This window comes from Phaethon lepturus, unplaced genomic scaffold (genome assembly GCF_000687285.1).
Source record: "Phaethon lepturus isolate BGI_N335 unplaced genomic scaffold, ASM68728v1 scaffold47997, whole genome shotgun sequence".
NCBI lineage: Eukaryota > Metazoa > Chordata > Aves > Phaethontiformes > Phaethontidae > Phaethon > Phaethon lepturus.
In genome coordinates this window covers 9000-25027 of record NW_010550692.1, presented here as the reverse complement: position 1 = coordinate 25027, position 16028 = coordinate 9000, and the positions used below count along the sequence as shown (strand labels likewise).

The window sequence follows — 16028 nt, the reverse complement described above, 5'->3', positions numbered from 1 at the left end:
TGATAAAAGTCGGAGCCCCCTTGGCAAGGGGAGAGGGAGCGGCAGCTGCGGTGTCGGGGGAAGCCGCGCTCCGCTGGCCTTGATCGCGGAAGAGAACTGGGGCGCAATGTTTTAACGAGGCACTCACAACACAGAACTAATGAGCAGCGGGGCAGAACGAGGAGCCACAACAGCAGGACTCTGGGCATTTGGGCAGCCGTCCCCTCCGAGGCAGCCTCTCGGGTGCCACACTGTGAAGGCATCCGATGGCAATGCTTCGCTCTTACGCCCTCGGTAGCTTATTTAAGCCAACCAAATTGTCCCACTAATCCAGAAACCTGAATTCTGGCGCTCTGCGCTGCTTCTCGGGAGGCGCGTACCCTGCTGATCCCCACGGGGCTGCAGGACCCACGCGAGAGCGTGCACACCCTTCCACACTGTGCAGCAGGTACAAGGACACGACCTCCTGCCAGTCGCCACCACGCAGCCAGCGGGTCACCCAGAGCCACGCAGGTCCACGATCCGGGAGTCTCGTACGGTCTGAGGATTTTTTGGCCACGGAGGGAACACCTGAGTGGGTCACAGCAAAGCATCTCCCCTCGCCAGGAGGCTCCAGCTCGCCTCAAGTGTGTCTGTTGCCATGAGACTGCAATTCCCCCGGGCATCACGGCGGCAGCCTTTACGCAAGCAGAACCGCACAGCCACCGGCTGGCCAAATTTAGCAAATCCAGGCGATCGAGCACCCTCCAGTAAGGCAGAGCATCCGGGGAGCTCCCCATCGCCGCTGCTCACGGGCTGTGCAAAAAGGGCTCTTGCCCCCAGAGATGTGCACACCCAGTAACTCGGGTTACAATGGAAGCAGGAGAGGAAATACCAGTCCTCCCATTCTGGACAGAGGCAGGCACTGGTCGCAGCTCTGTTCTTCACCGTAAGGAAGCCAGACCCTGGCAGACATCCTCCCTGCAAATGCTTCTTTTGTGCTTCCCTCTAAGCTACGCCTCCAACGTCCTCAGCCCTGCACCGCTGCAGCTCACCCCTGCTCAGCTGCTGCCAGCGGCTGGAGCGCGTTCGACATCCAGCCTATTAATAAATAGGGTTTATTTCAGTTTCTGCTTTCTAAATATAAAAGCAGAGTCTTCCTCTCCCGTGTCAGCTGCACGATACTTCCAGCACACACACTAAATGGTACTCGGAGAGGTATCAGCAGTGCGTGGGGTCAGCCCTTCAACACCCACCACACGCTTTTTTAGCGAGAAAGGTTTGCTTGAAGATGGGAAGGCTATTTATTTTAGGGGCCATCTGAAAGGGAAACCACAGAGCATCTGAAATGCAAACTCAAACCACCGCTCCCGCTCCTCTGCATGTCAGAGAGGGCTGAGGCAAGATCAATTTAAACAATTCCCTCTGAGCAGCAGCTTTGACATTTGGCTTCTTCTGTTGATTTATCGCTCTGTCCATCTGCCTTTTCAGGGCAGGAATTGTTTCTGCTCGTAGCACAGCAGGGGCCTGATCCAGGTCAGGCACTCTCAGCCCAACTGCACAATTACAACAACGCGTGTCAAAAGCTACACTAATAAGACTTCACCTTGTTTCCAGCCATCCCGAGTGGTTCAACCTGGCCCTGCAACACCGAGGGGCAGGGTAAAGGGAGATACCCCAGCTGCCTTCTGCCCGGAGCCGCGGCGGCGGCAGGAGGAATCCCCCGGAGTTTGGAGAGATACGGCTGCGACTGCGGCCTTAACAATTAATTCAAGTGCAGGAACAGCCTCGTGGCTCTCCTGCCGCAGAACCCGGTTGCGCTACACCTTACCCCAACACCTCCTCCCTGAACACACAGGCACACGCCCAGCTCCTGCAGAGCCAACACCCACTTTATATGGGCCATTTTGGGCTTTCTGCGCCAGGCTGCAGGCACACGCGCACGCACCTTGGCACAGATCATAGCTTGCGTCTCTGTAATTTACCCAGCAGAGCTCAGCTGGAGTCCTTTACCCAATTTTACAGTTGGACTGGCTGAGGACCAGAGGTCAAGTGTCTTTGCCTGAGGTTCGTGCGATGAGTGACTCGGATCAGACCCCAGCGCTCCTCCATCCTGCACGGCTTCGCATCAAACTCGCTTCCTTCTGCCGGATCCGTTCGGAAACACGCCTTCCTTTCTCGATCGCTCTCTCCTGAGGCAAGATCCCATGCAGGACGGAGAGCGCATCTGCCCCTGCCAGAAGGACTAGGCTTTAAGAAAAGGACATTCAAGAAGTGCACAAGGAAGAAAAATGGGGAAGGAGATAAACCGGTAACTCCTGAAGATGAAATAATGCCGAATCCTCGGTCGTGCCCCCACCGTTATTAAAGATGCTCTCAGCTGCAAGCCAGCTCGGTCCAGCAGGGCCTGCAAGATGTCTGCTCGTGAAAGACAACAGCACAAACACACTGAGGGTTTGGGGGTCAGTCCTCCTTGGGGCTGAAACACAGCGATCTCAGAGACTGACTGCAATCGAAGATGTCTGGAACACGCCTGGCAGCTCTGCCACGAGGAAGTAAGGGCGATCCGCAGCACGAGGCGGCGATCTCGGTAGCGAGAAACCTCAAACCCTGCCCCACACCCACCTCAGCGCCCACACCACTCACAAAGGTGCTGCTTCTCCTGAAATACCAAAATATGCAGGAAATTAAGGACTACCAGGGTTCCCTAGTTCAGGTTACCCGACCGTCTCCAGCCCAGAGGAGCAAATCCTCTCAGAACAGGAAGACAAAGCAGCTGCTGCTACATCTGCCACTCGAACAGGCTGAATTTCGGAGATTGAGATAGGCAGGACCCCAGCATTAGAGTCGTCTCCTTCACCCTCACCTACCTACAGACCACAAGTCTAAGATAAGCTCATTGTCTAGTGAGAGAAGATGAAGGTCAAGAACTCTAGGAAGACTCACTGGTTAAAGGGATGTCCGAAGGGCAGCCCTGACAGGCAGAAGTTAAACCAGTCCAAGCTTTGCTACTTAAATATCCTGTTTCAGTTGAACAAACCTGCTTTGAAACTAGGTTTTCCTTTGGTAGAAAGCCAGATGGAGGGGCAATTCAGCAAGAGGATTTAACTAGTAGATCCTGCCTTCTTCCGTAGGATTTGAAAATACACTAATTATTCTCTGGGTCATGAAGGGAGTTGGAAAAACAAACAAAAAAACAACAAACCAAATCAAAAAAATGTGAAGGTGCAATTTACATCTCAGCTCACTGGCAACTGCATCAGTTTCGGGAAAAGGAAAGTGAATCTCTCTCTGCAGAGCCAAACGGCCCCGGATGCAGAGTCACCACTTATCAGCTGCGCAGACCTGGCATCCTGCTGGGCACCTCTTTCACTTGGCATCTGTCGAAGGAGGTTCCCGGTGGCCCCGTTCCAGGCAGGCACTCGCCGCCCCGCTCACGGAACCGCGCGTCCTGCTTCACCTGCAGCGGGCTCGGCGTATCGGAGCAATGCTGCCGGACTGGACTTGAGTCTTTAACCTTTCCGAACATGATGCAAGTGTTTTGTAGATGATAACATACGTCAAAGGGCGAGGAATTACTTACACGGAACCAGACACGTTAGCCAAGAGAATGACATTTTCCGCACCAGGGAAAGGTTTTTTTACAGATGATGTAACTGTATAGAGGCAGACAAAAAAAACTTCACACAAAAACCCGCTGGACACAGTGATAATATTGAATCAGTATCCGCATTGACTCAGTAGACAAAGCCACTTACAAAGTAAGAAATAATACTCATAAAAACAAACTTGAATTAGGGCTACAAACCTCCCAGCTACCGACAGGATAAATCCCCTTACGCTCCAGCTTTTCCAAAAGACGGGAGGTGCTGGGGGCTCCACGTCCGGCTTCAGCTTGGAGACCACAACGCTTAGCACGAAAACGCAGGTCAGGGCACACGGACACCTTTAACCCTACCCCTCCAGTTTGGTCTAGTCTCCTCAGGTAAGTTTAAAAGTCATCCATAAACATTTGTGTCAGTATTTTTAGCACACGCTGAATTTTAAGTACAGGACAGCATTCCACTGACTTCAGGAGAGCACTTCCAGGTGGCAAAGTTCAACACGAGTACGAGCACAACAAGAAGTCCACACCGAACAACTAAATTTGCTAACAGGCTTCCGAATACAGCTCTCCACATCACTACCACTAAACACCCTTGCCTTTGAGGCCACATAGAGTCTTCAGGCACAGACAGCTTTTGACACAGATTTGCACGTCTGCCAAATATCTACTTTAATCCTTCAATGCGATAGCGGCATTTAGTTACTTGTCAAATGTTACTCACTTCAGGCAAGGAGAACTCTCTGTGCAGTTTCTTATGAATATTTCTTTACCAAAAGCAAGCATATTCGTATAACCAAGAAGAACAATTTCTCAGTATTAGGTTCAGTCAGCCAAGACAGCAAGAGTATCTGATGTTAGGCCTTTCGGAATATCGTCTTAAAGCACTTGTCCAAACCAATACGGACGTTCATTAAAAAAAGACCCCGTTACACTCGTAGGGAACATCATGCACAGTATTAAAAGCTTGGCTTAAAGCAGTGCTGCACAGCACGATCTTTGATATGTATTTGTACCTTCAAAAAGATCCCTCTCTTCCATGTTACATTCAACCACAACTTGAAGATTTCAAATATGAACGTTTGTCTCCGGAAGACACGCACTAGCGCACCCTGAGCTCCCAACAGTTCTCCTTCCAGCACAGCCAATAGCAGTACCTAGCCGACAGCATGTTATCTGGCGAGTTCCTCCTAGCATCTGCATCTAAAACGCCTTTCTGATGGTCAGGACGACTGTCTGGTAGAGACGTGGAGCCACAGTTCATCAAAGACCCCGATGGACACACCAAAGCCTTGAACGGTCTATTAACATCCCACCGCACGTGCGGGACGAGAGCTCGAACGCAGGCCTTGCAAAGCTGCCCACAAAGGCGGCTTCTGAAAACTGCAGAGTACAGGACTTTAGGCTCCAGTTTGTTCTTTATGACATGCTGGCCTCCCCGACGCTAAGGAACAGCGCTTGGGCAGCAGGGCAAACACAAGCAAGTAATTAACCTGACTGGAAGGCTGAAGTCTTATTCCAAATGTATTGGTCTTAAGCCTTAAACACCTGGATCTGTCCCTACATTTAACTTACCTACTCTGCAGCTCAGCAAAGACCTGCTTCATCTTCTTAATGGAAGCATCCATTTCCTCCTTCACCACAACCCGGTACCGAGCCAGTGAAACAGTGCAGCGCTGGAGATCCTTCACTGATTTTTCAATATTAGAACCTACCAAGAGACAGAGTGAACTCAAACAGCCATGTCAATCACACTGCTAAATCCTCCCAGCAGTGATACATCTAAAGATGGCTTTCCCTCTTATTTTAAAACTATACACTGCTGGGTTTTAAATTTTTCTTTCCCTTCCCTATTATAGCAGGGACAGTGTGAGAGGTTTTCTTATTGGGGAAAGTTTTCCCAAGGCTTGGAGAATTTTATTCTATGGGCAGGGATGTCCCTCCACACTTTCAATTACATGAGAGAAGTCAAATGCATCTCTGAGTTGCTTTTCTGCTAGGGACTGGAGACAAGTGAAATGCAGTCTAGTCCAAAGGCCAACACACCATATCACTAAATGAGATGAAATGACTGTTTGCCTGGGGAAGGGAATTATCTCGGAAACTAAAATTAAGGCTATTTCCTCAAATCGGGAGCCGAAAGGATTGGTCAGCGCCGCCAAGGCCAGTCCCCGTGTCTCAGCTCGCCAGCAGGGTACATTACCTTGCCCACGCTCTCGGGAGCTTGCCGGAGCGCAGTTGGCCCCTGCCAAGCTACATTAACAACAGCTCGTTACATCCAGCAAGGAGGTGAACTACCACCACCTCATCTCCCTAAGCTAAGTATAATAACCGCGATCGCAGCCGGGGTCTCTGAGGTCCCTCCTGTCCCCATTTGTTATCGTAAGAACTCAGCTGTGGAGACAGCACACGAAAGAGAACAAAAATATCCAGTAGAAGGAGGCTGTCACTTCTTGTAACAGGGCTGGTCCGAACTTCTGGCCTTTCGACAAATTCTCACAAAAGATGAGAAACAACCTAAAGGCTCTGTGACGGAGCACACAGAAGAATGGGCTAAACGTATGCAGCGAGACTGGCTGCTTCCTCCCCTGCTTCTCTCACACATATGGGTTTGCCGCTCCAGGCACTACATCTAAACTGCTGTCAGGATTACTGCTGTGCATAGGGAAGAGGAGGAGTAGAGTGCAAGTTACTGGCCAGATAATAAGAAGCATGTTAGCTCGCATTAAAATCAAAGTCCAGTACGCCTCACCACCGTGTCCGTCAGTGACACCGCAGAAGAGGCGGCGAGAACGCGGCCAGCAGCAACCTGCTCTGACATCGGGGAGCACGCAGACCCTCAGGGCCTTACCTAGCTTCTTGTTTGCAGGTGAAACTGGAACATCTTCCAGCCGCGTTACAGACAGGGACGCAGGAGTCGAATTGCTCGCTGCTGATCTGGACAGAGACCTGCTAGCGCTCCTCTGCTCAGGCCGCTGTCTAAGAGATGAAGGGCTCTGGGAAGGATGCATGGTGAGCGATTTTGTGTCAAAGTCTGCTATTCCATTCTCTAGTTCAGGCACTGCTGTAGAAAAGCACACTCGTTTAAAGGGGAACGCGAAGGGGACAGCAGAACACTGACCGCCTCTTTACCACAACAAGCAAAAAAATCAGAAATCAAGGTGAGCTGCTCTTTCCTGAAGAGCCATCCAGACAAACCAGTACTCAAAGCTGACCCAAACCAAAGGAGGAACACAAAAAGCGGGAGGCAGCTCCTCTGCTTTTTGAACACTTGGCGCCCATCTCCTGCGCTACTTGAGAGAGACTAACCTGTTCTATCAGGCATGTCTGGCGCAGCAGACTCGCAATCCTCCAGCTCTCTGGCATCAATTGAAAGTGCATCCAAACCTTCGCTGAGCGAGTCCACAGACTCCGTGTCGTGGGCACAGCCGTTGACATGGAAACCGTTAATTCCACCCTTCTCCGAGTTTGCCGACTGCTCCTCTTCAGTGGATGCCAATTTACCAGGGTCTGGGAGGCCAGGGCTCGATTCAGCTTGTGGTTTCGGTTTGGTTTTCTTCTTCTTGTTCTAAGAAAAGGGGGGGGGGGGGGGAAATGTTAAGCTTAATTCCTGAAGGGAAAATTAAGCTTATGCTTACTGGCTGAAAGTAGCTGAATTAAATGCTTTTTCAGCCAGCCTGGCTGTTGATCCTATTAACAGTAGGAGGGATTTATTCAACAATGAGGACAGATATAGTGGCATTAATGAGGCGCAAATACATTATCCTCTCCGATGGTGTGCCAACAAGAGCAATGCGCTGGTTACCAGCTAAAGGCTGCATAACTGATGGGAACCAGTGGAGAGGTTTGGGGCTGTACCCCACGGCACCAGCTGGGTCGCTTCTGGGGGTGCTCACTGGCAAGGTGCAGCTTCCAGGGTGCTCTGCTAGACCTTGCTCTGACGAAGCCTCCCTCATTTCCCAACACAGGGCTATTCAGTCACGTTTTTTCCCCTCCATTTCGTGCTGGTGCTTTTCACTTATTCAAAGAAGTCCTTTTGAATAATGATGATTTTATTCTTGTCCTGGTGGATTTAGATATTATAATATCAAGTACTGAAACTTTGCAAATCTTTGTTTAACCCTTTCACAGAGGTCTGAGCAAAGAACTAGGCAAAACACTCGAGAAAGCTTACGTGACAAAGAAATATATTTCCACAGAGCTCAGCATTATACGCAGCTGTTCAGCTCCAAAGGTTACCGATGAAAAATGGAACAGCATGACTATCTGAACAGTGAATTACAGAGCTCTGTTGAAATAAATGGACCCGGTGAAGATTTACTTCAGTGTGGGGCTGTGTGTGCGGATTTGGGGTCCTGCAGAGGGTCAGCAGAATAAAAGCAACTGCAGGGACAGAAAGTCTAGAACCCTTTTTTCAGATGCTACATTCTACACAATGTGTCTGACAACTAAATTAAATGCAAAGGAGGCAAGAAGATGGTGTTTGCAACTTGCACTGAAGTCACCCTGTAAATCATTGCCCTGATCAGCAAGGCACCCGATAACCTAGTGATTATCTCAGTGCATCAGTTCTGCTAACATCAATATACACGTTTGCTCTTTGGTTTTTTATTTTCCCATCTAAATCACGAGGAATGCCTACTCTTCTCCGTAGTCTAAATCTTCAAAATGAAAAGGCAAATGCCTTAGCAAAGTATATTTTGGAAGTGTTACCTTTTTTTTGCCTGTTACAGTCCATTCTTTCAGTACTTCACTGGCATTGCCTGAAACGAAATGCAGCGATGAGCAGTGGACAAGGCATCCACGCCAATTCTCTCCCGGTCATGTGGAAGTGCCTCCATACCTGGAGCCAGCTTCCTGCAGCTAAGTTTCAATTCTCTCAGTTGATAAAAGGATTAGTTTCATTTTTGCTTTGGGAACAGGACTACTCCCTTACAACACAGTGCCAGCTCTTTCCAGGAAAAAGAAGGATGAAAAAAAATAAAAAAAAAATCTTCTCTTTGGCTCTGTCATACTAAAGGTTTAGGTACTTGGAACCCTGCTGGAGCATGTTCTGAACTCAAAGGTTGCGTTCGGGTCAGATATCTGCTGGCCTTCTCTCCCCAGAGAGGCTGACAGTGTCAGGATGCCCACAGCCGGAGGAATAGCTGTCATACCTTCTGTAGGCCAGAGGCAAGGCGCAGCTGTCAGCGCTGGCCAGCACGGAAATAAGAGCTGCGAAGCGACAGGCACTGTCACCAGCAACAGCCTGTTTTTCCAAGGTCAGAAAATCCATCTAATGCAGCAGCCAGCCAGACCCAAGAGAAGATTTGTGAGCCAGGTTTCAAAGTACAAACAGCAACTATCGAAGCTGAAGACATTCCCATTTTGTACACATGAGCAAGCGTTTCTGTAATTGAGTACCAAACCTCCTTTATCTAAAGAGCTATCAAATGCTTATCTCTGCCTTGACCCCTCGTTGAACAAACAGCAACTAAAACTCGGGAAGAGAATCATCCGTTAGTTATCTCTGTGCATAGAGCCTGTACTCGGATGTGCCGAGAAGCTACACGAGCTTCTGCTACCTGGTGTACTTGCTGCACGCAGCCCTTTCTGCACAAAGGCTATTGCTGCTTCTGAAGTAGGTCCATAAACACGGCACGAACGAGTTACGAAGCCACAAACCCCGCCAAGAAGCCAGCCGCAGTTACCTTCCATAAAGGCTTGCACTGTTCTGTCCACACAGTTGTCAAAATGCTGCAGCACAAGGACAATCTCGTTGTTGCTCCTGTTGGGGACTATTGCACGCACCGCGCTGATCTAGAGGGAGGAAAACGGTGACATGTAAACCATTTGCTTTATCCCAAACGGGGCCTACAGCAACCCTTCTACGAGCAGTCTAAAAACCGTAACCGATGACTTCCTTATAAAACTTTAATGTGCCAGGACAATTTAGCCTGAATAAAATTTTGCTTCTGACAGAGCTGCAGTTAGCTCCCAGACAGAAACATATTCCACCTCAGAGAGGAGATGAAGATACAGCGTTCACGAGCTCTTCCACGGCACACGGTGAGTTAAAGTCTCAGAAGACACATTTACCTTCTCCTTCATGTTTTCAAAGGTTCCTCCTTGGGCCATCACAGTATTGGACTGCACATCAAAAATAAACCCAGACGGATCTGTGAAGACAAAGGAGAGGGAAGCTCTCTTCTGAACAACAGGCATCGAGAGACGTTTAGAAAGAAATGAAGCAAGAGGTCGGCTCCGAGCTGTTACTTTGCCAAGGAGAAAATTGAAATCCTGCAAACGTACGGCGTTCACTGGCTAATTCTGCCATATGGTTAGCAGAGGATTATTAGCTGCTGAGAGTAAAACGGATGCTACCCCAGCCTTGTTTAAGGACCCGATTCTGTTTAGCCAGGTAACCCCAGTTGAATCTGGTTTGCCAATGCCCCCCACCGAACTCAAGAAGCCGATTCAATCCTCACCTCTGAGTCAGTTTAGACCAACCAACCACAGATCAAAACCGCAAGCCAAAAAACACAAGCCCCAACAGGGCTGGTGTGAAAGAGTGAACTGCTGAAGCAGACCAGACCAGTACCGCTCCGCCATTTCCATATTCACCGTTTACTGAGCCCAGCAAGAAAGCGTTAACAAAAGCGCTGGAGCCTTCGAGCAGTGTGGTTAACAATTTCCTCCACCTGGAGATACAAATGGCAAGCAGACTGATAAATGGGTTTGAAGATCCAGCAGCTTGTGTTCCCTGCCAGCTATGATCTCCAAGGTAATGCTTATATGTTCCAAAAGAGACCCATAATTGAGACAGCCATCACCAACAGGTTTGCTCCCTGCCAGCGAGCAAAGGTCACATAAATCTGCAGGCCCCATCATTTCACCGAGAGATCCTTACGAGTGCCTGGTATCACAAATCCGCGCTCAATTTTCCTGCCAAAGGTCTGAGCGGGCTAAATTTCAGGTTTGCTAAAGAAAAGGGATATAGCTGTTCGCAGATGCGTTCTACTACGACAGCACGTACTTGAAAGCGGTATTTTAGCCACATTGGGTCTCGGGAAGAGCGCGTGTCCCGGGGCAGGGGCCGACTGCAGGCCCCCCGCGGCTCTGAGCACCCCTAATCTGCACCACCACCCCCTTTCCAGGGAGCTCGCAACCGCGGGCAGATTTCCTACGAGGGCACGTGCCTGCGCGTGCTTCGACGCCTCGAGCCCTGCGCGGAGCCAGGGAAGCACAAGACCACCGGTTCTTCTGCACAGCTTCTCAGGGGGCTTTGGGGACCGCCCGGGGGAAGGGACCCTTCCAGCAGGCCGGGCTGCTCTGCGGGGACGCTCGCTCAGTCGCTGCCCTTCCTGCTTTAGCTCAGCTGATATTCCAAGCTGCTGATTCATGTTCTTTCCCTCACCTCCTCTAAATAACTCGTACGCGATTCCGAGACACACCATTGACTTCCGCGGTTCCCAGACATTGATGTAGCATTTAAACTGAGATGCCTCCAAATACAGTGACAGAATTGTGAACATGATGGAAAGGTCAGCCTCTTACTAAGGCTACAGATGAACGGTTAAATTCTTCCTCGCGCCATCCTTACCCGTTTCAGCCCCATGAGCAAGATTTTCTCAAGTTTCCCAAGCTCACGGAAGTTAGAGTTACCAACTTTCTAGTCCTTAATCTTGTAAATGGCTTTCAGGCTCCTATCACCGAGGGAGAATTAGCAATCTTTTTTCAAAATCTTCATTGCAAAGCAGCCACCAAGGACCCAGGTGCCAGGAAAGATGAAGTTCAGCTCCCCCCATGCAGCACATTTTCAGCTACTCAATCCCATCCCCTTCCCACATCTCCATTTGCACTTGGTCTTACAAGGGACTGAGCTTGTCGGCACCTCGCTCCGAGCCGCTTCTCCGGCTTCCAGTCGCTTCGCTACAGCCCAAGTCCTCCTGGTGTTAAAATGTTCATCATGCAAAAATTATGCAACGGAGACTACACTGTATACATTTGATATTGCCCTTGAGAACTCCCAAGCATCATTAAAAGGGCTGCTAGCACTCAGGTCTCTTGTGACAGTGGGTATTTGCAAGAAGGGACAGAATTTAAAATGCTCATGCCCACGTGGACAGAAGTCTGGCAGCCACCAGTGACTTCAGGATTTTGGAATTAACAGCCTTTGGGAAAGGAAAGCTCCTTCCCAAAGCCAGGGCTCAGACTGTGCATGTCATGCCTGACATGACGAGTCAGTCGGACACTCAGACGGATCTCTCTTGCATTAAAACACACACCATGCAGCGCTACCCTGTTGATTTGATGCGATAAACCCCAGAGACAACGCCAACGGCCTTAATTGCTTCTCTGTTCATAACTGCATCCTCCAGAAAAATGAGGTGGTAAGAAATCATTCATCCCAAATCATTTACCTTTGTGTTTCAGTGCTATTTATTGGACTAATAACACAGGATCTCTTAAATAGAAACACTAACGATGCCAGGAAGAACCCACCCTACCAAATATCAATGAGCTCCTCTCTCTCGCACCTCCGCTAATTAGACCTTTCTGTACAAAACACGTGCAAGAATTAAAGCTACAGATGTAACAAACGCCTGCTCTGCTTCCTGGGACACACAAAATAAAACAACTTCACACCTGACACCTCGAGGAAGTCAAAACAGGGGCCGCTTTTTCACCCCCAAGCCCCCAAGTCAAGCCAAGCCGAGTCCTGGCTCACTTTTGAGCCACGGCAGGCAGTCGTTTCATAAAGCAGCAGAGAAAAGAAATAAAAGCACCACCCTGACGGCTACGCAGACTTTGTCCCAACCAGCGTCACAGAGCACACTTTACGAAAGCGTACAGCGAGATTACATCTATGCATTTAGCTCCTCCGAACCCATCCAGCACTTTATCCCCACCACACCCACGTGCCAGCTCACGGGAAGTTTGCACAGTAAAATAGCGTACAAAACTGGGGGGAAAAAAGAAAAAAGCCCACTCCAAAGGTCAGGTTCACCCTCCGGCCCCAGCCAGGACGCTCGCAGGCTTTGGGGAGCTGGACAGCATATACACTTGAAGTGCTATGCAATCAAGATTCAGTCAAACCGTGAAACATTTATAGACTCTGTGGCTTTTCAGGTCAACGGTAACCGCGACGGCTCTCCCAGGGATAGCGCGGGAGACCTCGGCTAATGTGAAATAAAAAGCTCTTAAAGAAATGGCACCTCGCTGCTCGCTCGGATCATCTCTGATTTGCTTTAATTACAAGCATCTTCAGCAGTCCCCGCATTGTGAGAATGAGACGACGTCCGTGCCCAGGACTGCAGAGGTGACTGGACAGGAATTAATGCATCTTCCCAGGACAGAGTAAAGAAGCCAGAATATCATTATTCTACCAGTCTGCGCTTGCAGTCACACCGTCACACCAAAGTGCCCACAAATATCAGAAAAAAAAAACAAAATAAATCAGGATTTCCCCCCCAAAAAAAAAGCACTACGTAAGAGATTACATCCGTGGGAGCTTTCTGTGGTTTCAGGCATTGCACTTGAAGCAAACAGACCACCACAGGCTGCATTTCACATCCCTCACGTGCTGTGCTTTTCCTTACAAATCACACCAACACATGCTGCTATTTTTCCCTGGTAAGGACAGTTCTCGCTAACAGGCAACAGAGGTACCAGTGCTAAGCTCTCTCCTCACGAATGAGAGGGAAGCAAGGACTAAACTGGGGTTAGAATCAATATTCCTGGGTTTGCTGCTGTCAAGACAACGTTTCATTGGTATCAGAAAGAACATGGAAACACTAACTTTCTCCGTGAACCACGGGGAAGAACATCACTGCCGCACACCACCCCAAGGCCTCCCTTCCCCAAAATACATGAAGACATCTGAGCGGGCCTGTTGGGTTACTGAGCTCTACTTGCTCCATTTCTGTCCCTGCTCGCTGCCTGGGTGCATTCAGAGTCGGGGCTGGTACCTCAATCAGCTGTCGTGGAAACTATTTTAATGCCCCAAGGACAGCCCTGTGATATTCCTGCAGCGCACAGCCAGCCCGCGGAGGCGGCAGCTGCACTCCAGAGTCTTGTCTCGACAAGAAATGCCGCTTTCTTGCTTATTTTCTCAAAGAGATTTCAAGGGGCTAAGCATGCAACACGGCGTTCTCGGTCCAAACTCGGTATAGGAAAGCGATCGGTTCACCAGGGTGTAATTAGTAAAAAACTTGCCCTGTTTCAGGCAGAGTAAGGCTACGCAGGCAAGAGATGGACTCACAATTTGAAGCATCCATTGAGGTGAGCAAATTAAACCCTCCAGATACCTGTTGGCTGGACGGCTGCTGGATGGCAGCGGAAGAGTTAGCCCTCGTGTTAATGCAGGCTGCCTTCCCAATATAAGGTCATAGTCATCTAAGGGTCTTAACGGATTGGGGGGGGGGGGGGGCAGAACCAAAATTAAATATGGAATAAAAATTTACTTCTTGCAAATCAACTAAAATATGCCCAAAGTTATGCTGCTGAAACTGGGTGTTTCTGCCCGACACAAAAAGCAGGTGTTTTTGCCAGAAAGGCAGGGACTCGTACGGACACGGCTCTCCCAAGCACCCATCCTGCCTCCCAGGGGCAGGGGAGGCACTTGGAGCCCAGGTCTAATCGGCCCCGCGGCGTCACCGACCCGCCGTAGCCGCGGCAGGCACGCTGCCATTTCCCGGCCACCGTCACAGCCGCAGCTCTAACCTGCGCTCCGCCTTCCGCTTTGGACACGCACGCAGCGAAGCAAGGCAGTCAGCTTCCAGCAGAGCTAAGGCAGCAAAGCCAAACAGAGAGCCATTAAGGTAATTCAGACTGCAGGACACCGTCTTCCCCCTCCCATCTAATTTCCATCGACACATAAAAAAATTAAAAATTAAATTAAAGCTGCACGTTTCCAGAGCGTCGCGCTCAGCAGAGTGATGCAGCTGAAGCTCCCGTGAATTCCTGACATCACCTGCATCCTCGTACCGCACCCAAGCTCACTCGCAAGTCAGGATCTGATTTATCAGCTTACAGAACACACGTTCAATATTCGCCTTTGTGCATTTTTCGACAAAACTCCCAGCAAGCTCTGCCTTACAGAGTAACTCCGCAATCTCCCGGTTTGCCGGTTCTACCAGAAGTTACCCAGGCACAGACTGAGCAAATAGCTTGCAACCACCCCAATCGGCAAAGCCTGGGTTCTGCAGAACCGTATCTTCTGCTTGATTGATGCGCTGTTAAACAAAGTATGAGCTTAAAATGAAATTTTTCTCACATTTGGGGGTTTTGTAAAGGCTCTGGCGTGCGGGCTGGCCCCCCGCTGCTTAACACCGCCCCAGCTGAAACCCTCCCTTCCCAGCGACTGATACCAAAGACCTTTCGCCTTTACCCAATTCACACAGGACAGTTTTCCATCAATTGAAATGGATCCTTGATGTATCCAGATGAGTAGGAGCCGGAGCGCCGTTTTATTCAGGAACCTGGGGTGCCTAAAACCGTGGCTGATGTCCGCTGCAAACAAGATTTATGTGATTGCTTTGTATCCTGGGGTCACCAGTCATTCCTGAGCCTGGTGGCTGCTTTCACTCAAATCAATTAATCGAGTCAGAAGGGGGGATGAGAGGGAGTGCACAGGCTTCGTGTTGGGGGAAAACCAGAAGCGCTAGGAATCCAAGATCACTTTAGACAGCAGCAAACGAAGAAGCCCACTAGACTCTGGGGAAGTATTTATTTAGAGATCTGGCATCGCTGAGACTACCTTCCCTTCGAATTTCTAAAGTATCCCTTACAGAATATGCTAAAGCTGAAATGAGCCATCCAGTATAACCCAGACGTGGACCTACGTGGGGATGCACGCACTCGGATTTTGAATGGGGATAATGACATGACTGGTTTACAGATGGAACTGTTTTCTCCTCAGCACAGATCTTTTGACTAAAGATCTTTCAAATACTACAGCCAGTAACATTCAGTGGAACACGATTCTGTGCCCAAACTTTGCATATACATTTTCACAAGACTTAAAAATACCCTTCTGAGTAGCTCAGGTGTTCACTCTGTTCTGTGGCACTTCTAAGAAGAAACAGGTGGGCTTCCGATTCGGTTTCAAAACCTCTGCATTATTAGAAAAAGGCTCGTCTCGTTCCCTATCTCTCAGCGCTTCTCACCAGCCCTTTGTTAGCCTGCAAAGGGGTTTTGTTTTGCTTTCAGAAAGAAAGAGAAACTGAAGAGACATTCCTTACCTGGCCAAGGTACACTGCTTTACAGAGGACTGGAAAATATTTGTTGACTACATTAACATTCTAGAGCAGCAGAAAAGTAGTAATTGAAAATTCAATCACAGCCCAAACAGGACAGGGCACAGCTAGAAGAGTCTGCGGCTTTAACTCTCACCTTCCCTTATGTCCACATTGCCACTGCAACGCGGTCGGGAGATGAGCCTGCTTAACAAAGCAGGGCGTATTTTATATCCCTGGTGGCGGAG

At 49.4% G+C, this 16028-nt stretch overlaps 1 protein-coding gene across 1 annotated transcript in view; it reads right to left on the bottom strand.

Moving 5' to 3' along the window:
• SPATS2 (spermatogenesis associated, serine-rich 2) overlaps window positions 1-16028 on the bottom strand; it is a gene marked incomplete at its 3' end in the record, with an annotated part of 20467 nt that overhangs the window by 2894 nt on the left and 1545 nt on the right. The window contains exons 2-7 of the mRNA XM_010290624.1: window positions 9641-9720; window positions 9253-9361; window positions 8276-8325; window positions 6872-7130; window positions 6414-6626; window positions 5138-5273 (exon numbers count right to left, since the gene is read on the bottom strand). Coding sequence (XP_010288926.1) covers window positions 5138-5273; window positions 6414-6626; window positions 6872-7130; window positions 8276-8325; window positions 9253-9361; window positions 9641-9720 — 847 coding nt within the window. The remainder of the gene's footprint in view (window positions 1-5137; window positions 5274-6413; window positions 6627-6871; window positions 7131-8275; window positions 8326-9252; window positions 9362-9640; window positions 9721-16028) is intronic.